This window comes from Pleuronectes platessa, chromosome 17, assembly GCF_947347685.1.
Source record: "Pleuronectes platessa chromosome 17, fPlePla1.1, whole genome shotgun sequence".
Classification (NCBI taxonomy): Eukaryota; Metazoa; Chordata; class Actinopteri; order Pleuronectiformes; family Pleuronectidae; genus Pleuronectes; species Pleuronectes platessa.
The window spans coordinates 16112292-16138915 of NC_070642.1; the positions used below are offsets into that span (position 1 = coordinate 16112292).

Consider the following 26624-nt stretch of genomic DNA (forward strand, 5'->3'; position numbering starts at 1 on the left):
GGATCAATACAGTTTTATCTTATCTCATGTATATCAAATATAGATATGTTGATGTAGTTTCCAACAAGAACAAACACTCAAGTTATATTTTAATACAGTTGTTTATGTTAAATACAAGACTTGTTGAGATAAAGACAAATATAAGATTTTATATATCAAGTCATTAAAGGGCAGTGAAAAGTAGCAGATTAAAACATAGTGTGATATCACAATAAACTCCAGAGTGGCAACCCATGAATTTTATAGTTCAAATCTATAGCAGTGAAGAAAAACATCATCTAAATCAAGAGCAACTACATTTGTTCAATTTCTAAAACATTTTCTTTCAGCTTGATGTCTCTCTGAATGTCTTTGGTCAATTGATTGATGATTGGACTTAAAATCAAAGGCATCCTGAAAACGTAGATGTAATAATGTTCCAAAAACTGAATGAGCATTGATTCCCTTCGATGAGGAAACAGGTGATAGGCAATAAAAAAAAAATAGTTTTAAACACCATTCACGGGGGAATTGATTCTGATTTGAGATACCCGTCTCAAACCTTTTAAACAAACATTACAGACATTAAATACTAAGTTTGATTTCATTAGGATTTCCCTCTCTTCTTGGAATGTCCAGCTCTTCCCCCTCCCTCTACCCGCCCGTGGACGGTCATTAATCGACGCATGGGAAACAGCTGCAGAACATCTTCTTGAACGGGTTGTTCTTATCGTGACGCTTGGCCCTGCCGAGTTTGACGAGGACTTCCTGTATGTTTTCATCTGTTTTCTGCACGTTAGTCTGGATGTCGTTCAGCATGGGCCCCTGCTCCTCCACCAGCAAGGCAATGTCCAGGAAAATCTCATGGATGCTCTGGATGCGGGCCTCCAGGTCCACCAGCTCCTGGTGACGTTTCTCAATCTGAGACAGAGCCGATCGGGCCGTTTTGCCCTCGGAGACGATGTTGTCTGTGAAGACGTTCCACTGGCCCGTCTCAATAATCTCCTCCATCTCCTCTCCTGACACCTCACGCCCCACGATCTCCATCTGCCTCTGGATCTGGCTCTTACAGTTCTCCCTGTGGCTCATCTCAGCCTCATTATAGTCAAACATGGCGTCGCGGAAACCGTTGCTGATGCAGGCATACTGGGTCCTGGCGATGCGTGTGATGGCAGAATTGGACCCGTGGGCTTCTTCCAGTTTGTGGGCCGTGCCGTCCATCTCCCGCAGCCGAGCTAGAATACCCTCAGCCCGGGACTTTATATCAGCACCGATGGTGTTAGAGTCCCTTTTGATGACGCTCATGTTGGTGGTGCCATGGAGCATGCGGTTGTTCTGCTCGCGGAGCCTTTTAATCTCCAGGCGGATGAGTTGGACCTCCTTGTGGATGTCTTGCGACTGGGAGAAGACTTCCTCCAGATCCGGGCTGTTGTCGAACACCACCGCCTCTTGCTGCAGCTCCTCCAGGTCCACGTTGCTGAAGGTGTCGGAGACAGTGGACTCCGCGTACTCCATCTCCTCCACGTGGCCATTGGACACCTCCTGCAGGTGGCTCAGTCTGTCCCTCATGGTTCGGCTGGAGACCAGGAGAAAGTTACAGATGTTAAGATGATTTCTTCTAAATTGTTCTAACGTATTGCGTATCAACACTTTGAATTTAAGACACATTCAGGAATTGATTGACTTGTCCCCCCATAAAGGAGGTTGAGAGAACAAAATCAAAACAAAATACATGAGCCAACCACAACACAAACCCTCTAATTTACATGTTTAAACACATCCAGGTCTAATTAAAGTTGCCATGCCTGTTTGAAAGTCCTTTTCCTTCTTCCTGCACATACAATCCAGCCAGTACCAATCACTGGCCTAACAGGTTCTCAGAAGAATAGTCGTAGGTGTTGCTTCTCACCAAACTAGTTCTTATAACTTGTGATCTCGCTGACGCCTCTTTCCAGACATGTATCTTAACTTAGCATTAGTTAATGTTTATCACAAACATCTGTGTTTTTTGTTTTGTTTTGTTTGAGAAATAGATAGTAAAATAAATTCCCAAAATGAAATAAAGATCCTGGTGACATCACTGTAAGGGTTAGAGACCGGAAGTTCTCAAACTTCAGGAACTCTTATGATTTTACAGTTGAATCTTCCTTCTATCAATGGAGAATATGAGCTAATATTCTAATCTGGGATAAACGTTCTCTCCTTTATGTTGAAATCTTTTGCATAAAGTATTGAAATGTACACATTTAAAAATTGTTTTCTGGTTAAATATGTTCAGGGTAAATGGTAACAGTCAACTTCCAGGTTTGTCATGGGTACTTCAGGCTTTAAAAAATGTTTATATATCAACAATTTTTTAACAGAGTATACGGACATCATGTTATAAAAACTACTTGATTTGGGTAATTTGCCCTTTCAGTAGAGAACAGTCGTGTAGGCTTCAAATAAAATATTGTAATTTACAAATGTTGACTTTTGTAACTACTTAGTATCCAAGGATATTGTGAATACCTTCAGACTTTGAAAATAAAATAAATACATAGCAAATCTATGTTTGAGGCCATGTTTGCGAGCCATCACCTCATCAATATGATTATTCAAACTTATTCTATGATAGACTCCTACATCTCCCTGCCGCAGTATTCAAAAGTAAAAGATCTGTACCTGTTTTGCTCTGGTCTCCACAGAAATCAAACGTTGTCCTTTACTGTGAGGTGCCCGTCGTGCCACGGCACCATCCTACAGATCTGATATGAGCTGTTCCTGGATGTGAGCAGAAGCGAAGGGCGCAGAGCAGCTATGTTTAGAGCCGGAGCTTCACCTGTGGTTGGTGTTGGAGGGGGTGGTGATGAGCGGAGCCATGCGACTGTGATGATGTGACTTCAGGAATGAGGCCCGGTCGGTTTGGCCTCGCGGTGGCGGCGCATGTCAGGAGCGTCGGTTGGACACAGACAGTTTGAAAAGGACGAGCAGCAGCAGCGGCAGTGGGGGTCTGATCCTCCTGAGGGCCACTTTAAACTCGTGTCTATACCAGGGGCAAAGAGAGGTGATTAGTTTCTGCAACTTTATCCTGAAACTCGCAGCTTAGATGGACGGTTTGATTTGGGAGTGGTCATGTCTGTGATACTTGACGGTGCAGGAGGACGACCTGTGATGATCTGACGTCATGGTTTTCACAGACACACCCTAATAATGACTTCAAGTACAATCTCTCTCTCTCCCTCTCTCTCTCTCTCTTTCTTTTAAATGTTTTCATTTTAAAAGAGGAACAAAACAAATATATATACATGGGGTTGTTTACAATGAAATACAGGGACATACAAACATACAAGCCATATATGTACAATATACATATAAATCAAATAAATATTAGATTAAATTCAACTTTATTGTCATTGCACAGTAAAAGTACTTATACAACGAAATGCAGTTTAGCATCTAACCAGAAGTGTAAAAAAGCAGTAAAAGTGCAGAGTATGTGCATGTTTAAAGTGGAATATGTCAATAAATAAGATATGTACAATAAGAAATAGATAAGGAATATGAACAGTATTAGGAGGTATGGTATGATATAAGTACGATGAATAAACTTTGAGCACGATACATATATAAATATATATAATATGAATACACTATAGCTGGGATAATACAGCAGTAAAAAAAGAACAGTCTAGTGCAAATATTCAAATGTTCAGTGGCTGGAGGAGGGTGTGTGGCAGTCCAAGCCAGGGTGGAGGGGGGAAGTACAGTCACTGGAGGAGGTGTGTGTGTGTGTGTGTGTGTGTGTGTGTGTGTGTGTGTGTGTGTGTGTGTGTGTGTGTGTAGACTTTAAAGATAGTCAAACTTGTATTGGACTTTTATGTTGGATGATTTCGAAATTCGGTTCACATATTGTTCAACGTCTGTCAGAAAAAACATGAAACAGGTTGTTACTGCGTTAGTTTCACTCAGGTGGTAAATGACAACTTGTAGTGTACAGGCATCCCGATGATTGGCCCCTTTGTGTTAGCAGAGTCACTTTCTCCGTATCCAAAGATAGTTAACTTTTATTCTCTCTTTATGGGAGTGTGCCCCCCCTCCTCCTCCTCCTCCTCCATCCCCCATCTTCAAACAGGTTCAGGACAAACTCTGTCCACAGAAAGCGAATGTGTGTCCTGTGGCCTTGTGTGTGTGTGTGTGTGTGTGTGTGTGTGTGTGTGTGTGTGTGTGAGCACTTTATGTGACCTTTGGCCTTTTGATCCTGGGATGCCTGTCCCATCACATGCTGCTCCGACATAGATAACTCTCTGGTCCCATATGGGTGTCTGGGAAATCTCCAAGCTTCTTCTTAATCAGCCTGAGACATGGTTTTATCTTGTTTGTGATGAATATGTTGACAATGTGCAGTTTTTCGAGTGTCTCAATGTTTTCCAAGTCTATATGATAAGGTCACAGGTAAAAAAAAAAAACTCTGTCTGATAATGAGTGATGCCATTATGGATTCTGTGATGGCGTCATTAAAATAAATAACTACAATCACAGTCCTGGCGTCATTGAGTAGCTGCTGCTTTCAAGTGCGCCTCTGATTTATGAGCTTCATCCTCACAGTCTATTCCACTATCCCTGCCTGGCTTTAGTTTACTTTTTTATTAGTATCCCCCCCCCCCCCCACACACACACACACCCCCTGTCGTTATGAAGGGTGGTTTATTTGAGTTATTGCTCATAATTATATATATAAGTGTATTATGGGGTTGTTTTTGTCTGGCCTCCCTCAGAATGTTCAATTGGCCGACTGTCCCTGAATGCGTCGCACCTCCTGCAGGACCCTGTCACCAGTGAACTTTTCTTTTTGTTCCTCCGGAGGTTCCAGCTACAGCAGGAGACCCGAGCCGGAGAAACCCCGTAAACATTAGAGATAAACAGATCGAAACACACGGACATGAGGTTGTCTATACTCCGCAGAGCCTGTGGCAGTCTCCGGATACATCCAGGAAGCCGGGGCAGCGGTGTGGCGCACAGATGCCCACCGGCTGGACCTGCCGGCTGCCGGCTGATCCTGCGGCCGGCCAGCAGCTCCTCCATCGGGGGAACCAGCCCGAGAGAAGCCGTCCAGCTCGGGAAGAAGCACCGGAGGGATGACGGGTTCGACAGCGACAGTTCTTTGAAGTAAGTAAAACAAATGAAATAAGATACGTAACGCATTAACTGTATGTTCTGTGTTGTTTACTCATCATGTTTGTAAACATTAAAGTTTAAAGAAACAACAATAAGCCGTGGAGGAGAGTTTGGTGTGAAACGATGCGCGGCGGACAGTACTTCCGGAGTCCCCGGCGTGTCTGGCTGTTTTTGGGCCGCCAGCAGTGCACGTGTCCCCGGTAACAACCGAGGGTCTCCAGCTGATGCAACTTTCCTCCGTCGTTGCCAGACACACGATGAGGAAATGTCCCCTGAACTCACCTGAAATGAACTCCCACAGATGATGCTCTGACGTTAGGAGACATGTTCACATCACTAGCATCACCACGTGTGTGTGTGTGTGTGTGTGTTTACATGACACACAACTTTTAATGAAATTCACTGGAACATTGAAGAATACAATGGGTTTCACGTTTATTTCTTATTTATCAATGGTTCAGTTATCAAAAGCTGGATTGTATCTGGTTATGGTAACTATATGGACAATATATGGATTAGTGTATTGATCAGGACCAATCAGGAGGAATAGAGTCTCCATCTTCTCTATTGCCAATATACGTACAACTATCTTTATTTTTCCATTTAAAAACTAGAATGTTACTCAGAAGAGTGCATACATATACAGCAAGGCTCAACAGTCCCTTTATGAAACCAGATATCATTTCAATGGATGCAAATTTTAGTTCTAAAATGTACAAAGTTGTGTTTGTCAACCACATAAAGGTGTCAGGATCTGCACCAATATTCAATTGGTTCTTCCCTGACTCACAACTCATCTTTTAACCACGTTTCCAGATAATCTTTCAGGTAGTGTGTTTGTTTTTTGCTACCAAACAAACAAGTGCAGATGAAAAGATGAAATCCACTCCATGGTAAAATTTTCTGCTCATGTGGGAGGTGGTGTTTCAGATGGCTGCAGCAAAAATAGCAATTTTTTCCCCACTCATTCTGAGTAATCATTGCTTTTAAGAGATTCTACAGGATGGGACAACCTATTTTCACTGTTATTTTATTTAAATAGTGAGATTTGGGGAGTTTACGGCATAATTTCTAACTGTGTATTTCTTCAATTCCCCTCAATTCCTGATAGGTAATTCTGAATATTGTCTCTTTATATGTTGGTTCTTTAACCTTATGTATATGTTTTGACTTGAATCTCAATATACAATGAACCCTGTGTGAAGCCTTAAAATGGTTGTATTCAGATTCCTAACCAGTTTATTTTCTCTCACAGGAAAGTGGTTGAGAGCACGAAGGAGGCAATGGTGGCTCTGCAGAGAAAGAATCCCTCAATCCAGCCTCTGTTAGCCATTATACAGGTATTTAAACCACAATTAGAGGCACTGTGTTGGGTTTCTATTTATAAGTATATAGGTTTCAATCTTGAGGCAGACTCCCTTTTACATGTCAAACCTCAAATTAAAAAGGAGTCAAAAGAGGGTTTACTTAGGCAGAGCTGAGATTATACACGAGTGGCCCCATTTCACCTTACACCTCAGAGTTGCATGTAGTACAAGGTCTGTGAGGTTATTTCACATTGTGCCATTCTATTCCTAAGGCAGGTGAAGATGACAGCTTGTTGGAGATCAATAAGAAAATGGCCGGAAAGGTATTCCTCTCTCTTTCTCTTTCTTTCTTGTATTTTGCCCATTTATTCACAATTCAAACGTTTCCCCGTCTCTCGGTTCACAGATCGGTTTGAACATCACACAGCTCTGCCTGGCAGAACAGTGCAGTGAGGATGAAGTAAGTGAAACCGACTCACAAACACAAGTCTGGGCGAACTCTTACCCCCCCTCATTGTTTAGCATGTCAGTGCATGAGATACTCCTCCCTGTGGCATTTTGTTGATGCATCATGTGATCAAGGTGGATTGATTAGTGAAGAGTCAAGGTAATCTGAGCCTCAACAAGCTTTTACCTTCATTAAATTATTGTTTAAATAGGAGTCAGTACTTAAATATGAGTCATTACTGGTCAGTCCTTGGTGTTTACTATCTTATGTTACTGGTCGTGGGATTCACTCTCCCACTCAACTGTGGGTCTCCTCGCTCAGCTGGAAGTTGACTCTTAAAACTTACAGAAAACGGAAACCCTTGTAGGAATAGCTCAGACATGTCAGCTGACAGTGGATGATTTACATGACAGTACCTGCCCTCAGGAAGCCTCTGCTGCTCCACTGATCTACTGCTCTACTTTTGCACATCTCTCCCTCCCCCCTTTTTTCACACTCGTCTGGGATTTCCATGAGCAGCTCTGACTTGTTAAGTCTGAGAGTGCAAATTCTCTTTCACCCTCCCTCTGTTTTAATTTTTCTTAAAACCACACGTCCTTTACTTTACACATGGCTTGTGTATTTGTACCTGATTCTTTTTCAATCTTGTATTTTCACAATTATTGCAGCTGTTGTTTGTAAATACTGTTGATCTTTATTTCTGTGACTTTAGATTATAGAGGAGGTGTTGAAGCTCAACGAGGACCCCAGGGTGCATGGGGTCTATCTCCACCTTCCCCCGGCTTCACTCACCAGTCGAGTGCTCGACGCTCTCAAACCTGAAAAGGACATAGACGGGTAAAAAAACATATTTGATCATTAAGACAGGGTAGCTGAATTGTCTGTTGTCAAATACAAAATAATCTAAAGTCTGAAAATATGTAAGGTTTCCTGCCTAAACAACTTTTACCAATACCTCAGTATGTGGCAGCCGGGCATGTATAGTAAATCAAAAGTGCATTTCTCTCTGTCCAGATGGAGATAAATGAATTTACTCTCGTGGTGCTGGAGATTTCTGTCCAAATCAGAAAGGGCTGGAGAGAATTAAGTAGAAGTAAATGTAGTGTGTGTGTCTTCAGCAGACAATTAAATGAGCAAACTAGCAAGATGCCCTTTTTAATCATCACAAATTGAAGAGATGTGGTTCAGCTGAGGTCACATTATCTAAAGCACATTCATTAAAAGGTTAGTTAAGGTTGTCCTCTGACAGACTGATACAAGCGACTTTATGTCTGTTTTTATTTCCTGATAAAATGTTTCCAAACAGTTGCAGTAAATAAAATATTATTTAATGGTGTTACACTCCTATCATTCTCTCATGAATTATGTTTTGTGTCAACATAACAGTTGTGTCACGAAGTTGCTTGACACACTCATCATCAGCACTTAACACATCGTAATGCTTTTGCCAGTTAAAGGAAGAAAAATAATGCGTTCATTTTGATACATTATATATTTATGTCCATTTTTGTCCTTCAATAGCATAACAGATTTGAATATGGGACGTTTGGTACGTGGAGACTTGAGCAAAGGCTTTGTGTCGCCTATGGCCAGAGCTGTCCTGGATCTGCTGGAGAAACATGGTGAGTTTCTGCAAAAGGACAAACTATACAGACCCTTTGAAAGCTGTACTGAGAATTTGGCATCAACAGTTTGTATCCATGGACCCAGACCTTCTTGTGTGTGCAAAGTGTTTTCTTGGCACACTTTGTTCCCCTTAATATCATATCAATCATTCTTCATTGACCATGTGCGTCCCTTTTTATGGTCGTAACTGACCCAACATTAAAGGGCTATTTCAGTCTTTCACACAGTATCTTGGGCGAACCACCCACATATATCAACAGCCCTCCACGTATAATTCTCCTGACCCATGTTAAAGTTTTTTTTTTTTAATCTGTCCGAGAGTACAGTGACAATCTATGTTCGATTAATAAACGGATATTCTCAACTCACTCTACCTCATCTGTACCTGTTTTTTCTGCTATTGCGAGAAGCGTACACTGATGTCCTGTGGTAGTGCACCATGAGGAGAGGGTTAATTCTGTGGGAAACACATGATACCATCCCACAGAGCGAAATTCCCCTCAAAGTGGTGTAATGAACATGACAATCATGCCAGTGTTCTTCAATGGCCTCCCAAGTCACCAGACCTGAATTTAAAAATTGGACGTGGATGTGTCAATGAGTGGTTGACAGAATTGGGACGCACAAGAAAATGGCAGACTCTGCACGCTAATTTGACTAGCTGCTTATCCCCACAATAAGTAGAGATTCACTAATTCTATGCATTTTCCCACATGGAAGCTGTTAAAGCCTATTTGTCATCCATGTTTAAATGATGAGCACTTATATTTTGAACACCTGGATTTCTCCACTGTGGGACTATTAAACTATTAAAGGATTCTATCTATCTATCTATCTACATTTGGGTTGCTTGTGCACATAAAGCTTTTAATGAATTGCACAACTTGTAAGTTTATCTCTAATGTTAATTGATTTGTATCTACAGATGATCAATTGGAGGGGAAAACGGTGTTGCTGGTCGGAGGTGAAGGACCCTTCGCGTCGGCCCTGCAGTGCCTGATGGAGAAAAGTGGAATGGCTGCTGTCAAGATCAACTGGACCTCCTCAGTCCTGAAGCAACAGGTGTGTTTTGTTTGTGTTTGTGATCATCTGCTTCTGCTCTTCACACACTGCACACACATCTCAAATAGTCTTTACCTTTCTCACTTACCATCCTGTCGTCCTGAAAGGAGGCTGTAAAAGGGTTTCAGCTTGGTCCCTGAAAGATAAAAGAGTCCTTTGTGAGCTTTGTGGTTTTTCTTTTAAGTGGAGACTTTGTTTTGATTGTTGTTTTACAACTGAAGAATCTTGGTCTTGATCTTCTGCTCTACATACTCATCTGATTGCTCTCAGTGCAGTTACTTGCAATTTGACTTGTTTACCACATGGGGTCAGTGTCTACAACGTCATGTAACGGGAACAGAACTTCAACAATTGTACTAGTTGAAAACATTATTTCTGGTTCATTTATCATACATGTTTATACCTGTCATACACAAGCTAATGATACAATAAGCTTTATTTATATAACATTCCAAAGTGCTTGTCAAACTAGTTATGAAATCATCTAGCACGCAAAGCACACACTACTGTCTTCTACAAGTTTCTTCACTTTATTCTAGTTATTACTTGTCTCCTGTAATCATTATATTCTTTACCTCTTTTGAAAAAACATTAAAAAAAATTAAACGTCCTTCTCTTTCCATATTCTAGGTGATGCAGGCGGATGCTGTGGTCCTGTTGGGCTCAGGGCAGATGGACGTCCCATCCACCCGGTTTAGACCCGAGGCTGCTGTCATTCGCTGTGAGCCAGGTATAGTTAAAATACAAAAATCTTTCACCAACGCTCTCTGGAGCGTTGGTGAAAATAAATTACACCTCTTGGTATCGCACCCTTGGGTTTTGCACAGATTATTAACCTCAACACCTCAGATTATACTTAAAAGCATACAAATGTATTGGTTTCCAAAGATGTAGTAGTTTTAAGTTTTGGGGTTTACCATAAAGTCAGCTACAGCAAGCCATATCCCAAGTCTTAACCACTTTTTCAACATTTAAACATTCATATTTTTAATCAAACAAATGTGATTTAACCAAACTGTTTCTTTTAGATGAACTTGCCACAGAGACGCCCTCTAAGTCTGAGTTATGGAGCCTCACAGCAGCTTACAGGACACAGGTACATCTTTGTTTTCACCCTATTTTCTTCAAATGTTTTGCCGTTCTTCCACCTCGTTCCCACTGTTTCTTCTCTTCTGTGAGTAGAACGTGGTGCGTAGCTGCAGCCGGTGGATCCAGGAGCAGCAGTACCAACCCTGGCGTCTGCGAAACCTCAAACTGCAGCCGCTGACACCAGTGCCAAGGTATAGACCACTATTCTGTCATGGGCTGCTTCTCTACATCTACCTGGTTGTGGAAGCTTCTCTTGTGCAGTACTGTTCTCATATGTTTACACACGAATATGATATGTGGGGCTTTCCACAAGAACATTGAGTAGCCAATGGAAATTATTGGTTATTTTTCCTTTTGCAATCAAAAAAACATGTTATGTAATGTTAGCATACTTCAGACTGCTGTGTCGTCCCTCCCCTACTTTCCATGACAACATGGCTGCACAGTGAGAACAGGCGAAACAAGTACATTTACAGAGCATAAAGGAAAACTAAATATCTTTTTGTTTTAGTTTTTCTTTGGAACTGTAGCAGTAAGAGAAACCTGATGGGGTTTGGGAAACGCAAGAAATCCCTTGTGGGAGTGGTAATAGTTTAATTCTACTCTCATAAGTTCTAGGAGATCCTCTTGAAGCCTGGCCACGTTTATTATGCCATTTATTAAACATCTGATAATTAAACAGATAATTAAACTCGTATTTATATAAGAACTCAATACACAAGTGGTGAGGCTTATTAAACATCTGGTGGTGTTTATTGAATGTGCTTATTCTCTCGAGCTCAGTACAATATGGCCAAATATACAAATTAACCAAACAAATTAAAGGCTACAACGAACCGCAATAAAGTAACTGAGTAGTGACGTAGTAGAGAATGATTTATCATGTTTTCTGTGTTTGTTAGTGATATAGAGATTTCCAGAGCTCAGATGCCCAAACCAGTGGACCAGCTGGCTCAGGAGATTGGTCTGCTGCCTGAGGAGCTTGAAGCCTATGGCAGGAACAAAGCTAAGGTCCAACTCTCCCTGTTAGACCGACTTCATGCTGAGCCTGATGGGAAATATGTACTGGTTGCTGGGTGAGTGTGACTTACTGATCTGCTGAATTTCTTTAAGTGCCCTCTAGTGCTTAAATCAGCGACATAATAGAAGTAAACCCTACTGGTTACCATTAAGGAGACGATGGCATGCAGTCCCGCTGTCCATACTTTATTAGTTTTATTTGGAGCTTGAATAATGATTCCCATAGCTTGCTTGTACAGTAACTGTGGTCATGAAGTTAATACATAGATGAATTCCTATTTTCTCCACGTCTAGTATAACTCCCACCCCACTTGGCGAAGGTAAAAGCACGGTGACCATCGGCCTCGTCCAGGCTCTCACCGCCCATCTGAAGCTCAACTCCTTCGCCTGTCTCCGGCAGCCGTCCCAGGGGCCCACGTTTGGGGTTAAAGGTCGGCTATGATAATTTCCATATCCTTCCTCCTCTCTGTACCCTCTGCCTTTCCGTTGATAACATTATAATAAGATACAGTAATATCCTTTCTCATCTCATTCCAATAATCATTTGGTTTTCTCTAAAACAAATAAATTAAAGGAATGGCTCATCCAAAAATTTGAATTCACTCATTATCTACTCACCACTCTGCCGATGGAGGGGTGGGTGAAGTGTCTCTGGGTCAAACAGCGATTAGAGGTGGTGGACTAGTGGCAGAAAACTACGGACTCTGGGCAGAAAGCTACGGACATCGGACTGGATGGTCTCTGGTTTGACTCCTCGCAGTGACAATAAAAAAACATACCTGGATGGACAACACCTGGATCTGTTCCAAAGTCCAAAGAGCACTCTCCCTACCCCCACTGTCTAAGTGCCCCTGAGCAAGGCACCTTACTCCCCCAACATCTGCTCCCCGGGCACCGTGCATGGCTGCCCACTGCTCTGTGTGTCCTGCGATGTTCACCAGATGGGTTAAAAGCAGAGGACACATTTCCCTCATCTGCATATAGTGTTTGGGATCAATAAATATATCTTGTATCTTGTTGCAGCCAAATCCAATTTATGTGAGAACACACATTCAAATTTGTGTTGAAACAAGGTCATCTACACTATTATTATCTTAGTATTATCTTAAATGTGCTCTTATATCCTCCTTAGTTCGAGCGTGGATCACAGCGAACATTTAGGCTAAAAACATGATGTAAATGACTTCAACTTTGAATGCCTGGGCTTGGGTGAACTGTCCCTTTTAATCGTGAAGCTTTATTTTCATGTTTGAAAGGATGTCCAGCAGCTTGAAATAGTGGAAAAGAATCTCTGAATTTTGTTTTGCTTCCTGTTGAAAACATTGAGGGGGCTCTGGTCACGGACAGAGACTGGCGCCCAAAGCAGCGGCAGCACTTAGGAATGTATCAATAACTGCGCGATACGCTATCTTTGTCAGTGTGAGTCTAGCGTTTCGCACCCTGCTACGTTTTGTGCCGTGGGTGGAACGGTTCACCCAGAGTCCACCACTCGGCATTCCTCCTTTGTGCGTCCCTGCCCTGTTGTCTGCCTCTGACTGTGCTACTACTTCTTTGTGCCTAGGGGGAGCTGCAGGAGGGGGATATGCCCAGGTCATTCCTATGGAGGAGGTAAGACACACAGAAGGACTGGCGGTGCTTGCTTCAAAAGACTCGAGACGTGCAGAGAGTCCCACAAAATACGCACACTCGCAAACCCCTGGAGCTGTGGCATAACATTGCTTGTGACTATAGGCTCTGTCTCTAAAGACGGAGAGGGAGGTTCAAAGCTGCAGACACGTAGTCTACGCTCTGACGGCCTCCTCCTTCTCGAAACACAACACCAGCTTTTTGTTATGCATGTTGCTTCCATCTCTCAATCTTCTCTCTGCACTCCTGTAAGAAAAAAAATCCAATGTTTAGTTTCCTGTAAAAAAGAAAGGGCGCATACCAAGCAGAGAGAATATGAGTCATAATATTTTTTTAAAGACGGAGGGGACATTGTCGAAGCCTTGTGAGGATCACTTTGTTCTTATCCTCATTTATCATGTGATACATTTACAGCCTTTGATCCTGTATTTTCTATGAGGTTTTATTATCCTTCTGCCCCGGTGGTAGCCAGAGGATTTATGTTCGAGATGTCCATCCGTCCTTTACGTCTGTGAACGTGATAACTCGGTGATACCTCGAGGGAAAATGTTTATATTTGGTACGGAAGTTCACTCGAACTGATATTTGATTGTCAAATGTCAAGGTCAGAGGTTTTGACCTTGTGAATACGGCATCTCAGAAAGTAGTTCCCTCAGATTTGTCACACATGGTCACTTGGCCTTAAAGATGAGCTGATTCGATTTTTTGATTTTGATGATCGAGGGAAAATATGACTTTTACCTCATAATAATTAGTCCGTAGGTCAAAAGTGAACGCTCTGATAATGACAACATTTCACTCAAATATCTAATATGAGATCATAGTGATTACGTTCTATTTCCAAAATGGTAAAGGTCAACTTCACACTCAACTTCACAATGACAGGTCCTGTTTTTCTTTTATTTGCTCATCCCCTTTTTCTCCTCTTATTTCATCCTCCAGTTCAACCTCCATCTGACTGGTGACATTCACGCCATCACGGCTGCCAACAACCTGGTGGCAGCAGCCATCGACGCCAGGATGCTCCACGAGGCGACGCAATCAGACAAGGTGACTCAGCAATAACTTTTCAGCCCATTCGTATGCAGAACTTCAGAAAGTGAACCTCCCTGTGTATACATACCACAATCTTTTTATGTGGTCATGTCAGAGACAGCTCTGTATCTGTGAAATCCCTTTTTGTATTGTTGTGTGTTCGCTGTGATGCTTTCTACTCGGGACCATAACCCAATCTCCCCCCAAGGCTCAATTAAATGTACATTAAAATGCATGTACTTCACAGTATCGTACCATAATGTTGTCTTGTACCTCTAAGGCTCTGTTCAATCGACTGGTCCCCTCAGTGAATGGAGTCAGACGGTTTTCACCCATTCAGATCTCCAGGCTTCGTGTAAGTCTAAACAAAATCGCAAGTGTCAATCACAGCTTCTCCACAAGACTGTTGTGCATTTCTGATTGAGAGAATACGCATCTGTCCACTAGGGGGCCTCAGTGAGCCTGTCTATAGTTTTCTCCAAAAATGTGTTTACGTCTATAATAATACAATAATGTTGTCGGTTTTTATCACTTATATGGCTTCTGCTTATTTATTTATTCTTAATGGCGCAGGATGTATTAAAATACATATGACAGATGTTGTGGCGATAGAAAGGAGAAGTTTTAACCTGAGCTACCTCAGTGTTGTCCGTCCTGTTGGGTAGTGGTCTGTGGAATGAGAACTTAATAGGACTATAAAATATTTATTGCTCTTAATGGACGGAGTGAGAGAGAAATAGTAAGAGCTCTCTCAGCAAACCTTTTGAAACCGATTGCTTCATAGTAATTTAGTCTGGATTTGTTTTTCAACTGCTTGGATGATGCCGTGCATCCAGTTAATGTGGACATATTCAGAAGTGTAATGCTACTTTGAGTATAATAAGAGAAATTATCCATTTATCTCAAAGAATTTAACTTTTCCAAGTTGCCAAGTTCTTTGATCTTTCTTCTCTCTTCAATTCCAGCGTCTTGGCATCAACTCAACAGACCCAGCGTCTCTCACTCCACAGGAAGTTAGCACCTTCGTCCGTCTGGACCTGGACCCTTCCAAGATCACCTGGCAGAGAGGTATATCTAGAAGTGTAGGACTTATCACCAAGATCAGCTGACTTAACACTGACTTAAGGGGAATACAGTTGAATTTCAGTTCGTATCTGCACCACTTTTCCCCCTTAAACTCAAAATGGAGACAAAATTGGGTTTAATCTTGAGTTTAAATGTGGGAAATATATGGACTGTAGATTTTCACCTTGATATGCTGTAAGCAGTGATCATGTTGACTTATCAGGCAATGTGATGTTTTATATGGTGTTGTCGTATCAAATACACTGGTGCAAACTGACCATTCATTGGACAGTGGTTTGAAAATGTCGGTGTAACAATTTTTCTTCAATCACAGATTAATATTCTTAATCAAAACCAATATAATGGGTATGACACAAATCTAATTTAAATAGATGTCTTGACAAACATCCCATGGCCCATAAGGATGATTTTTTTCTGAGGAATGTCAGCAGATGTAGTGCTGAATTAAAAGTACTTTCCTTTTTTAATAAATCAGTCTTTATAGGTGCAGGCTGTTAAACTGTAAAGCTGCCTGTTTGGACTGGTTTGTTTTCTTTGTCTGTGGTGATGCTGGTTGCAGCTTTCTTTCTGAAACTGTAACTTGAATTCTCATCAGTGAAAATCCTTGATGACAACTCTTTCTGTTCTTCGTATCGAATGAACACATCTTATGTGTTGCAGGTATGAGTCCTAGGATGATAAATGTGTGTATAGTATGAGAGGGATTATCTTCCTCTGTGGAAGCTGTGTGGGTTTAAAGTTGTTAGAACAACCTGCCCTGTGCTGCTATGACTGATGTGGTATTTACTCCAGCGGCTCCACGGGGGGATTCTCCAGAGACTCAACCCTGGAGATTAAAAACAGATTTACCACCTAATGTTTCGTGGGTGTGACCAGTGTGTCTGTGCGCTCGTGACACAAACCAGGTTTTTTTCATTTTCCCTTCCATTTCATCAAACCAGCATGAGAAAATAAGGGAAGACTGCTCTGGTTTCCTTGCTGGTTCGTAACTACTGCAAACAGAACGACTGCTCTCTAGACATTTTATCAGAGAGCAGGCGAAGCGCTGAGTGAAGAAAGTTTTAAAGTGCTTTCACTGTGTCAACACCTACTCACAATATGAGATAACAATTTCTCTTTATGTCAGTTGTTGGGAGTTTTTATGCGTGGAAGCCTGAGAATATGTGATATTTGATCCAGGCTGTAGAGGCATACATCTTCTGTGTGACTAAGGGCTCAGAACAAATTATATTTACTATTTTATTAAAAACGTATGTGTCTTTTCTGTCATTGATATTATGGAATTTCCCGAGCATGAAAACTGGCAAAGCATCAATGACAGACAAGTCATAAACCTTTAAAATCTGCGTATTTACCAGATGCTTTGCAAAACTGAAAATGTCTTTTTGTCCTGATTTTCCAGTTCTTGATACAAACGACCGCTTCTTGAGGAAGATCACAATTGGACAGGCGACCACTGAGAAAGGACATGTCAGAGAGGTATGCAGCTCTAATGCCTCTACAATCTCCACTCCTCTGAATTTATGACCTTTCTTTTGCAATATTCTGGCACCTGCGGCCTTGGTTTTGTGTTTTTTTGGACTAACACACCCACAAGTTATGATGCTCACTCACAAGCTGGATTCAGACGTGCACTGAACCCCAGACGATTTCCTGAAATTATCCGAAAGAGGTGAATCTCAGAGGGGGGAAAGAAAGAAAAGAAAATGCATATCTAAGGATGAAATATGGAAAGACCACAAGATTCAAGAGCTTTTGGTGTTATGGACAGACGCCGGTTGGACAATCTCCTGCTTTGTTCATACGTGAAAGACAAACTGTGTGTGGACATTCAAAACTGTTACCGACAGTGACATCACTGCAGAGGCTTTGCTGCTGGGTGTCATTTACATGGGTGGAATATTATCATTATGTAGTTTTACAGTAATGATGTCTAAAAACCTAGTCTCAGACAAACACACACACACACACACACACACACACACTCTCCACCGTTTCCTTCTTTAACCACGATGAATTCCTGAAGTATTTCACCCGTATGTCTGTAGTAATGACTGCTAAATGAAATCCTGTAAATATACACTACATCTCAATTGGAAGCAAGCTGGTCTAAGTGAAAGCAAATGTTTAAAGAAGCAGAAAAACGACCCGCCCACACACACACACCCACACACCCACACACACACACACACACACACACCTGGAGCAACCTCTAAGAGGGTTCAGCATATGCTTACATTTACCGCCATCAGTTCGTCCACTCTGTTTGCCTTTCATTCCTGGGCCCCCCCCCCACCCCACCCTCCTCCACTGTTGGATACACTATAGCCCCTCAGGGTATTATCACTGGGAGTGGGAATAGAAATGTTGTGTTCTTTAGTGGATTGATGTGGTTTAAGTTATGATTCTGTCTTTGGCCACGGAATGGAGACGTCTTGGGTTTTCCGTGCTCTTCCCCGTGGGTTGTTCCCATTCACTCGTTTTCTCTCCGTGTTAAAGTTAAAGCTCAGTTTCACAGAAATCCATAACAGAACGTCCTCTCAAAAAGGAGCAAAACAAGATCATGGTTTAATAGTTTTCCTCAAAAATCCTCATTTTGAAAGCAGTCCATGGTCATTTGACTTTCCTCCTGCTCATGTGATCAAGCTGGTGACTTTGAAGTCTGGATCTCTTGTCTTGTTATCGACACAGTGTGATCCCTACAACACTGGTCACAAGACGAGTGAGACACTTTCAAAGCTATCGTCCCTTATCAAAATGGTGTCAAATATATTTTATTTTGAAAGCGATCGTTTTTACTTCATCGGTGCAAACTTACACATGATTTCACTTTCCAAACATCCGTGAAACTGCATGAATTTCAGTTCATTTGTTTCTGCTGACATTTTGTTTGATTGTTCTTTTCTCTCACTGCAGACTGGCTTCGACATCGCGGTGGCCAGCGAGATCATGGCCATCCTGGCTCTGGCCGACAGCCTGGAGGACATGAGAAGCAGACTGGCACGCATGGTGGTGGGGACCAGTCGCTCAGGGCAGCCCGTCACCACAGAGGACCTGGTGTGTGTTACTGTGTAGTCTTTTCTCTCGGGGAGTGTGGGAATGTCAACTCTGGCAGTGTCAGTTTGCCCCGTCATCAATACATGTCAGAATATCTACACTGAAGATATTCAGACAGCTTCAGTTTTGCCTCTCGCTGTTTCTTAACTCAGTTACACTAAGACACAGAAAGGAGTTTGAAGATTAAGAGTGTCGGGCTTTGACTGTTGGATTTAAAAAAAAATGAAAGCTTAGTGTTTTCTGGCGGGAATTTATCCAACCCATTGAGGAAAGAGCTGTTTGAGATCGACCGCCCTCTAAAGCGTTTGATATTAAAGGTCTGTTGGCAGAGAGAACTGCAACTGAAGGTGATGGATTGATACGAAAGACTAGATAGATAGATAGATATGGATGGATGGATATATGAGAGACAAAAGATAGATGGATGCATATAGAAAGATCAATATGATGGAAGAATAGATGGATGGATACGAAAGAAAGAAATATGGTTAGATGATAGATACAAAAGATGGATGGATAGATGAGATATAACAAAAACATTAACATACAAAATATAGATAAAATGGATGAATCCCTGTGAAAGTTTGATAAGATGGATAGATAGATTGATGGATACATATACTTTTTCGATCCTGAGACAATTTACTAGACAAAGTGAAGGAAAACATCTTCAACATTTTTGACAACATGCAAACTTACATTTATTCTAAAGAAACACTAAATAAATGATAATTAACAGTGCTGCAAATACAGAACACGTTTTCAATGGGATGAGTGCATTTCTTTTTTTTATCCCAGGGTCACAGGCAGGTTGTGTCGACGTGTAGAAAAACTCCTCTTTGCCCTTATTAACTCTCTTCTATCCGACTTTTAACCTAAAATGTCCTCATTTCCCACTTTTGCCCCGAACACAGTGCAGCACCACCTCCCCCCTTTCAAAACAACGTCTCGTCTAGGTGCAACCTGTGACTGAGACGTTAGCCAGGCCTCTTCACACCCCTCACCAGACCCAGATCTATGGGCTCAGCTGGCTGCTCCTTTTACAACTGAAAGCTGCAGCCCTGATGTGTTGTTTCAGAGCCGCACGGGAGGATCCCCTATAAAGTTACATTAGTCCGGTTAGTCAGGATGCAAAAACATTACCACACCTGCAGAGCCAGACCCAGGGGGAATGTGGTGCAGAGCTGTGTGTGCGCTACAGTATGTGTGTTAGTGTGTCCAGTTTGATGACAGGGCACAATTTTGAAGTAAATCTTACTCTTAGCGTTACTGTCGTGCTGTTTATCATTTAACAAACTATTTCTTTACGTCAGTATCAGTTGTTTGTATCATTCAAGTAACATTTTTAATCTGAATCCCAATAACCTGTTCCTGTCTCTCTTATGTCTTTCTCCCTCCCTGTCAGGGTGTGAGCGGAGCACTGGCGGTGTTAATGAAAGATGCCATTAAGCCCACCCTGATGCAGACCCTCGAGGTGAGACACCCACATAACCCCACTTAAATAGTCGTTATCCGGCTCCACGTAGCGTCTTCTGATGAATATCTCGTTGAAGAAACAGGCGGAGGGTCCGCGGGGAGAGGGGAAGCGTGCACTAACCCTACCTCTGCTGTCAGAGAGAAGAGGAGAGTGCTCCAGTGAGCACTTTTAAGAAAGGATGATAGATTGACCTTTTCCTCCCATGGCTCTTTATCTTAATAGCGGTTTAGCAGAGGGCAGGTGGAGCTCTCGGTGGAGGCCACTCGGACCCCACTTACACAACTATCAGTTCTGGGTGTGACGACTTATGCCATAACACTGCCTCTCGCAGCATCTGCTTCTCATTTGGCTTTTGAGCCATTGCCATAACATGAATGGACATGCGATCACACAGGCACACAAGTGACCCTAAACTATCCCTGTACTACGGAGAAAACACCACACCCAGGAGAAAATGGAGGGGAGTGGAGATTAAACACTCTGACAACACACTGATCTTCTCTGTTACTGCAGGAGTCAGTTTAATGGAAGCAACAGGTTTAAGGACTAATGTCTTAGTAGGTAACTTCAGGAAGGGATGAGAATGTGGCCGTGAAAATAATCCATCCTCTTGTGCTCGTCTTCAGGCATAAATATGAATGATAGAAGAATAATCACCATTTTACAACAATGTCTTAGCTGGGAATATGTTTACATCACAATATTTCCTTATGCAAACGAATTTAAATTCGATCGTGTGCCTCTGTGTTTAACTCTAAAACATTTCTACAAAAACAACTACTCCTAATGGTGTATATTATGTACATAGTCAACATTTTATTTTTATTTAAAATTTGTATTCTCTTGTCTACCTCATTCTGACCTGCCTGCTGCTGCTGTAACAACTGAGTTTCCACAGTGTTTGGATCAATAAAGTTTCTTCTCTTATCTTAGAATTGCTATAAATACAAATTTATTCTTTGATTTTATAAAACAAGAAAACGTTTTCCTACAACTATTTGGAAATCTTATACTACAGCTGTCGATATGGCCCTAGATTATATTAAGATAAAAGCACTACACTGTGCTTTCACATTGTATATCCATTATGTTGTTAAATATTGAACTTGTCATATTTGTTATTGTTTATTTCCCCCTTAAATTAAACTTAATGTCTAATACGAGACACTGCTTCACCTTCTATGGAGACTGGTGGAGATTTAGTGTTTTTCTGAAATTGTATGGACTAAATAATTAATCGAGAATCTATTTTACACGTTGATCAAATGAACCAAATTTGATATTTATCTATAGAATTTGTGTAAATTGTATAAATGATCTTGATAAAGCTCATCACTTAGTCTGCATAGAAAATGACAGTGGTTCCCAAACCGTTTGTCACTCACTGGAGTTTACACTACACACAATGTTTGCAGTCAAGTCTCTGATAACAGCTTCGACTTTCCCTTGTTGTTGTCGAGCTATTTTGTGTTTGTTTGCTCTTTGGTGGTTTCGAACAGAAAGCTTGATTACATGGCGGGATCGGGCAGGGTCACATAAACACACACTGTCCCACATTGGGTGTTTTCATGGGTGTAGAAAGGGGGGGGGGGTGGAGTGGAGCATTCAGCAGAGATTTGGTTACTTTGTTTTTTCGGAGGAAGCGCTGCAGTGCTGTTGTGTGAAACTGTTTCCTGTGTGGGTTTCCTGTGATTTTGGTCAGGGAGCTGGTATCGGGAACCGAGCGGGGGCCCCAGGAGCTCCATGAGAACTTTCCGTTGAGCTTGACCGCCTGTTCTCTTTGTGCCCTCTTCGCTTGGGATGGGGTGTTTTGTGTGTGTTGAATACAGAAAGACGTGATGCAGACGTTGTGCGTTTGTGTGCGAGAGCGTACATTCCTGTGATCTCTCAGATGAGGCAGGAGACAAAAAGCACATGAGGAAAAAGCGGTAGTTTCTGAACCCACGTCTACATTTGTTCTGTGCGTTTTTCAAACTTCCTGTCTACGCCTTGATGGTCTGCCCTGTGACTCCAGGCTTTTCCAGCTCTCTCTCAAAATCTCAGCTGGGAATATTTTATTAGCGTGGTTCTCTCCTGCTGCTGCCGTCGCGGACAGTACGAGTGATCCACAGGAAGAGGATATAGTGAATCTTCCTGTTATTGTTCGTCTCCCTTCCTACTCATCACACGATCCGCTTGTCCGCTAAACCGAAGAGGTGACACGTTGGACTTGTCGTTTATTTCCACTGTCATCACCTCGTTTATTTCCTGAATCGCTTGCCCTCGTGCACAGATGTGGAAAGTGTGAAAAGTGTGAGCGGGGTCGAGTTAAAGTTCAGTCGTTGCAAACACACATGGAAATCCACGCAATGTGTGACGTGTGGAGTTTTTGTCATCAACCTGTGTTGTCCTCACCTCCTTCTCCTTCTCCTCTTACTGCAGTGTGATGCCACTCTAGTCTCTACCTCTATTTGCATAGACAAATAGAGTAGTGGCAGTGTTTGTCAGGGGCCTTGTTTAATAGTTGATTTACTCCCCCATGAGGGAGGTTGTTTATGCAGGCGGAGGGAGAGGTATGCAAACAAAAGCTTAGAAAATCGTGGAAGGCCTTCCCATCCTTCCCCTTTCCTCCTCCTCAAGGAATTCACAGGCGGTGTAACAATGGGTCACTTGGCTATCCACGGGTTTTCATCTTGATCCAGTACTCTGTTATCTCCCTTTCTCCCTCACAAGGACTGTGACCTTGAAGAGTAAATCCTCCCTCGGTGCCTGTGTTCTCTGATGCTTTGCCTCGTGTCCGTCGGAGGCACCCTGCAAAAATATATCTTTAAATAATTCACACTTGTTGCCTGCAAACCTTTTTTAAAAACAGATCTCCTGTCTGTTAGATAACAGCAGATGAGAGTCTGAGCAGCGGATACGGTTTGGAGAAGAACCAACACATGCAGTCGCTGCGACCTGACAACTGGATAGTTAGGACGCACAACACGTGGGCGCTTAATGCTTGAGCAGCAGGTCCCCGGTTAGATTTCCGCCTGGCCGAGCCATTAACTATGTAAATACATTCTCCCCTTCTCTCTCAGCCCGGTTTCTGTCTCTATCTGTTTTTGCAACAGTATTTTTATTATATACATAACTCAGAGTGCACGGTACATATAACTTGGCATGTGAAAGTATAAATGTAAAGAAACAACTAACTTATTTAAACTACTCAGAGGAAAATACATTTATGAGGCAAATTGCAATGTATGATTCCAAGCAACAAGTGTCAGACAAACCTTGGCTTCTCTCTAAAGACTCAACAATATTTAGGATGTGTCCCAAGCAACACATTATGATTCACTGTCAGTTTTACCTCCATAACCGAGCATATTTCTGTCACCAGTGCTGTTTCATCTATTGTGGTATTGAAGTCAGTATTGCACACACATTGCAGAAAGTCTCATTTATATGTTACAAGGAAGGTTTAGTTCAACATACTTCTGACCCAGAACTGGTCGGTTACACCTGCCCAGTAGTAAACATGAAAACTTTCAAAACTTATTTTTTTTAGTTTGGTATTTCATGTTTACATCGTGTATATGGCATTTTTATTACATGTATTGCAATTTCCATGGTCTCCTGGTTGTGTTTGTGTTCTTAAATCTTTGTTACTATCAACTGAAAGTAATTGTGTGTCTGAAACGTACAGAAAACGTGCACTTGAAGTGCTCTAGTAGTTTGTGTGTTCAGTCTTTAGTGAGTAATTCAAATCAGCATGGGGAGGAAGCCTGGCCCACAGTGTGGCTGGCGTGCCAGTCGAGTACCTCTTCACTTGTGCCCACTGTTTAGACAAACACGGTACCAGCCAAGGGCCAGGCACACGTAAATATTTATCCACGATGTTTGACTGAACGTGTATGAAAGAGCTGGTTAGTCCTTATTTAAACTTGGTTGAAGAAGCTGCTGTGGGCGACACTGTTTTCTCACCTCCTCCTGTCTGTGTGTGTGTCTGTGTGTGTGTGTGTGTGTGCCCCTCGTCTGGTTGCAGGGAACTCCAGTGTTTGTCCACGCCGGGCCTTTTGCCAACATCGCCCATGGCAACTCCTCGGTGTTGGCAGACAAGCTGGCTTTGAAGCTCGTCGGACAGGACGGCTTTGTGGGTGAGAACACTCCGCCTGTGCATACAGATCACACACACACACACACACACACGAGCGAAAGGCAGATGCACAACCTCAAAACCTCTTGGCAGTGACAGACAACAAGATGTTAACTGTTGAGTCCCAGATGTTGAGGGATTTAAGCTTCCTGAGCAGATTCGATGATAATATACGTTTTTACGCCAATTGTGAATTTCAGCTTGTTCCTCTGCTCTGTGACCTTTAGCCTACATGTGTCTTACTCCCGGTTCCGGCTCCGCTCTACCTGCCTCGGGTCGTCCTCCGCTCTGGTGCCCTGCTCCTGCGTAACTTTCTAGGAAACCGCTGGAGAGGGCGCTTTCAAAAAAACAAGAGAGAGGGGAAGGAAGCAGATTGATAATCTTAAGTGTGCCTGGAATGCTTTAGAGTAAACCACACTAATCCCCTCAATGTCAAAGCATACTTGAGTATTTCCACTTTTATCTGTCCATCCATCACCCTGCCATCCCACCCTCTTATTGACTTTGGCAATAGAAATATGTTTGGAATGCATGCGTGTGCAAGTTTGTGGGGCTTGCGGTGCATTTGATGTACGTGCCGCTCTCCTCGAGACTTGTATTTATGTGTATTTGAGACATGTTTTTATTTTGACAGAGGACAATAACAGGTCAACAAGGGTAACATTAAGACAAGCTGTCATCTGGGAGCGCGGAGGCTCGAACGCGCTTTCTAGACCTCCACCCCACTTGTTTTCCATCTGTCCATCTCCCTCCCTCCCTCCCTCCCTCCTCTGTGTGTTTGTTACCTGACTCTCAGGTATGCCAGGAACTCAACCTCCCTCCTCTTCCTCCCCGAGCAGCTGGGATGCATGTACCCCCGCCTCACCCCTTCACTTTCCCACAGCCTCCCCTCTGCTCTGTTCCCTGATGCTACAAACATAACCTCCCTCGCACTGGAATCACTAAAAAGAATAACAACTAAACACCAAACACAATCTGTGTATTTCTAAATGATCGAGTTTCATCATCAAGTTGAAGTTATTGCTGATTTTGGCACAGAATGACATGAAGTTATCAGACAGGTTTAAAAACACTCAACATAATCACTAGATTAACTAAACTACTTTGATTAGACATACGATGGAAGTGACACTTGAGATTTTGGGATTATACCTTTTTATATTTGATGATTTATTATATACTCTAAATGCTCAAGCAAATTTATACAGAATTAGTTTCCTTCAATATACCCAGCCTACAAATCATGGTGTAAGTGTAAAAGGTCTTATCCGACCCCCAGACCCTGCAGTTCTCCTCAGCTGTGGGTAGAAACAATTTGTTTTTTACTGCTTGCAGCTTTATTACTGTTTTTATTCCCTCTCACTGGTCTCATCAGTCTTGTTCCCAACAGGAAACTAGGCACACTACCTTCTAACAGGCACACGACCAGCTAACACCCAATCTTAGCATGTCACTGCATTTCACAGATGAATGGATGTGATAGTGAAAACCCAAAAAACTACAAAAAGCTTTAATAAACAGGGATCTTTCTTTTGAAGTCTTTATACGACCACAGCACAATGTCTTGGGTTAATATACAGTCCAGTTTAATTATCTCCAAACCTTCCTCTCATGTGGCAAAAAGGAAGAACATGAACTCTCGATGAACTCACCGAGGCAGCGAATGAAAAATACTCAGGGCCTGTGCTTCATCATGCTCAATGTTACAGTGATGGTTTTTCAAGTCACTTTGGAATCTGCTCTTAAAATGTCGAAAATTTGTAGTGTGGGGGGGGGGGGGGGGGGGGGGGGGATGATTTCTTGGTGCCAGATGTGAGGGATTCCTGTATCGTTTACAGGCTGGAGTATTGAACACAAATGAGATGTGAGATTTCCCTTACGGCAAAGCCTCGTTAAACTACAGCGACAAATCATTTGGGCTTTTAGAGAAGTGGCCGCTGAGAGATGATGATGATGTAAAATATTTCCAACACAACTGTTTTCTTCAGCTACAACTTTAACTTGTATTTCTGCTTTGTTTTTCTGCTTTTGTTGGTTTGTTATCGTAAACTGAATTTGTCTGTCTTTTCCAAACCCCTCGATTTATTGAGAACACAACCAACAGATAAATCCATAATAACAATAAATACTAGTTTTAGTCCCACACAGCACAGTTTATTATGGACAGTGTTTGAAAGGAAGTAGATGATGGTGTTGATATAGCCTATTTTCCAGTGTTTTTATTGGCCAGGGTGCTGATACCACTGCTCTGACGCCACCCAGCTCTCTGTCTCTCTCTCTGTCTCTCTCTCTCTCTCTCTCGCCCCGCTCACAACAACATCGACCTTTTCTTCCCCTCTCGCCCTCTGGCCTGTTAAAGGTTGTCGCACAGAACAGGAAGCTTGCGAGTGTTTCCTTATGACATCCTCCGGGGTCTCTCTCCTGCCAGTGTAACGTGGAGGGGGCTCGTCGTATTTGCTGTCGTTTCTCATCAGCCGTCTCTTTTTGTTTTCATTCCTTTTGTCTCTGAATTTGATTTCATCTGATGTATCTGAG

At 42.3% G+C, this 26624-nt stretch overlaps 2 protein-coding genes across 4 annotated transcripts in view; one reads left to right on the plus strand and one right to left on the minus strand.

Annotated features, from left to right (window-relative positions):
- Positions 1-72: 72 nt before the first annotated feature.
- On the minus strand, positions 73-2868 carry stx11b.1 (syntaxin 11b, tandem duplicate 1). The gene is made up of 2 exons (XM_053445835.1): positions 2644-2868; positions 73-1555 (listed from the first exon to the last, which is right to left on the minus strand). Exon 2 carries the CDS (start codon positions 1546-1548, stop codon positions 655-657), a length of 894 nt encoding a protein of 297 aa, XP_053301810.1. The 5' UTR covers positions 1549-1555; positions 2644-2868; the 3' UTR covers positions 73-654.
- Positions 2869-4779: 1911 nt separating this feature from the next.
- mthfd1l (methylenetetrahydrofolate dehydrogenase (NADP+ dependent) 1 like) overlaps positions 4780-26624 on the plus strand; it is a 35327-nt gene continuing 13482 nt past the window's right edge. Inside the window, exons 1-20 of one of the 3 annotated variants that reach the window (XM_053445746.1) lie at positions 4780-5127; positions 6392-6476; positions 6716-6766; positions 6850-6903; positions 7604-7728; positions 8413-8513; positions 9443-9579; positions 10210-10309; positions 10608-10675; positions 10762-10859; positions 11571-11744; positions 11983-12119; positions 13250-13296; positions 14257-14364; positions 14630-14704; positions 15315-15417; positions 16838-16914; positions 18352-18492; positions 19898-19966; positions 23979-24090. In XM_053445746.1, the coding sequence (XP_053301721.1) occupies positions 4901-5127; positions 6392-6476; positions 6716-6766; positions 6850-6903; positions 7604-7728; positions 8413-8513; positions 9443-9579; positions 10210-10309; positions 10608-10675; positions 10762-10859; positions 11571-11744; positions 11983-12119; positions 13250-13296; positions 14257-14364; positions 14630-14704; positions 15315-15417; positions 16838-16914; positions 18352-18492; positions 19898-19966; positions 23979-24090 (2089 nt within the window). In that variant the 5' untranslated portion in view covers positions 4780-4900. Of the gene's footprint in view, positions 5128-6391; positions 6477-6715; positions 6767-6849; positions 6904-7603; positions 7729-8412; positions 8514-9442; positions 9580-10209; positions 10310-10607; positions 10676-10761; positions 10860-11570; positions 11745-11982; positions 12120-13009; positions 13108-13249; positions 13297-14256; positions 14365-14629; positions 14705-15314; positions 15418-16837; positions 16915-18351; positions 18493-19897; positions 19967-23769; positions 23860-23978; positions 24091-26624 lie in introns of those variants that run through there. The other 2 variants (XM_053445747.1, XM_053445748.1) reach the window with 2 other exon arrangements.

Bases quoted from the DNA above. Each gene is read 5' to 3' on its own strand.
- stx11b.1 (XM_053445835.1), bottom strand. From the start codon at position 1,548: ATGAGGGACAGACTGAGCCACCTGCAGGAGGTGTCCAATGGCCACGTG.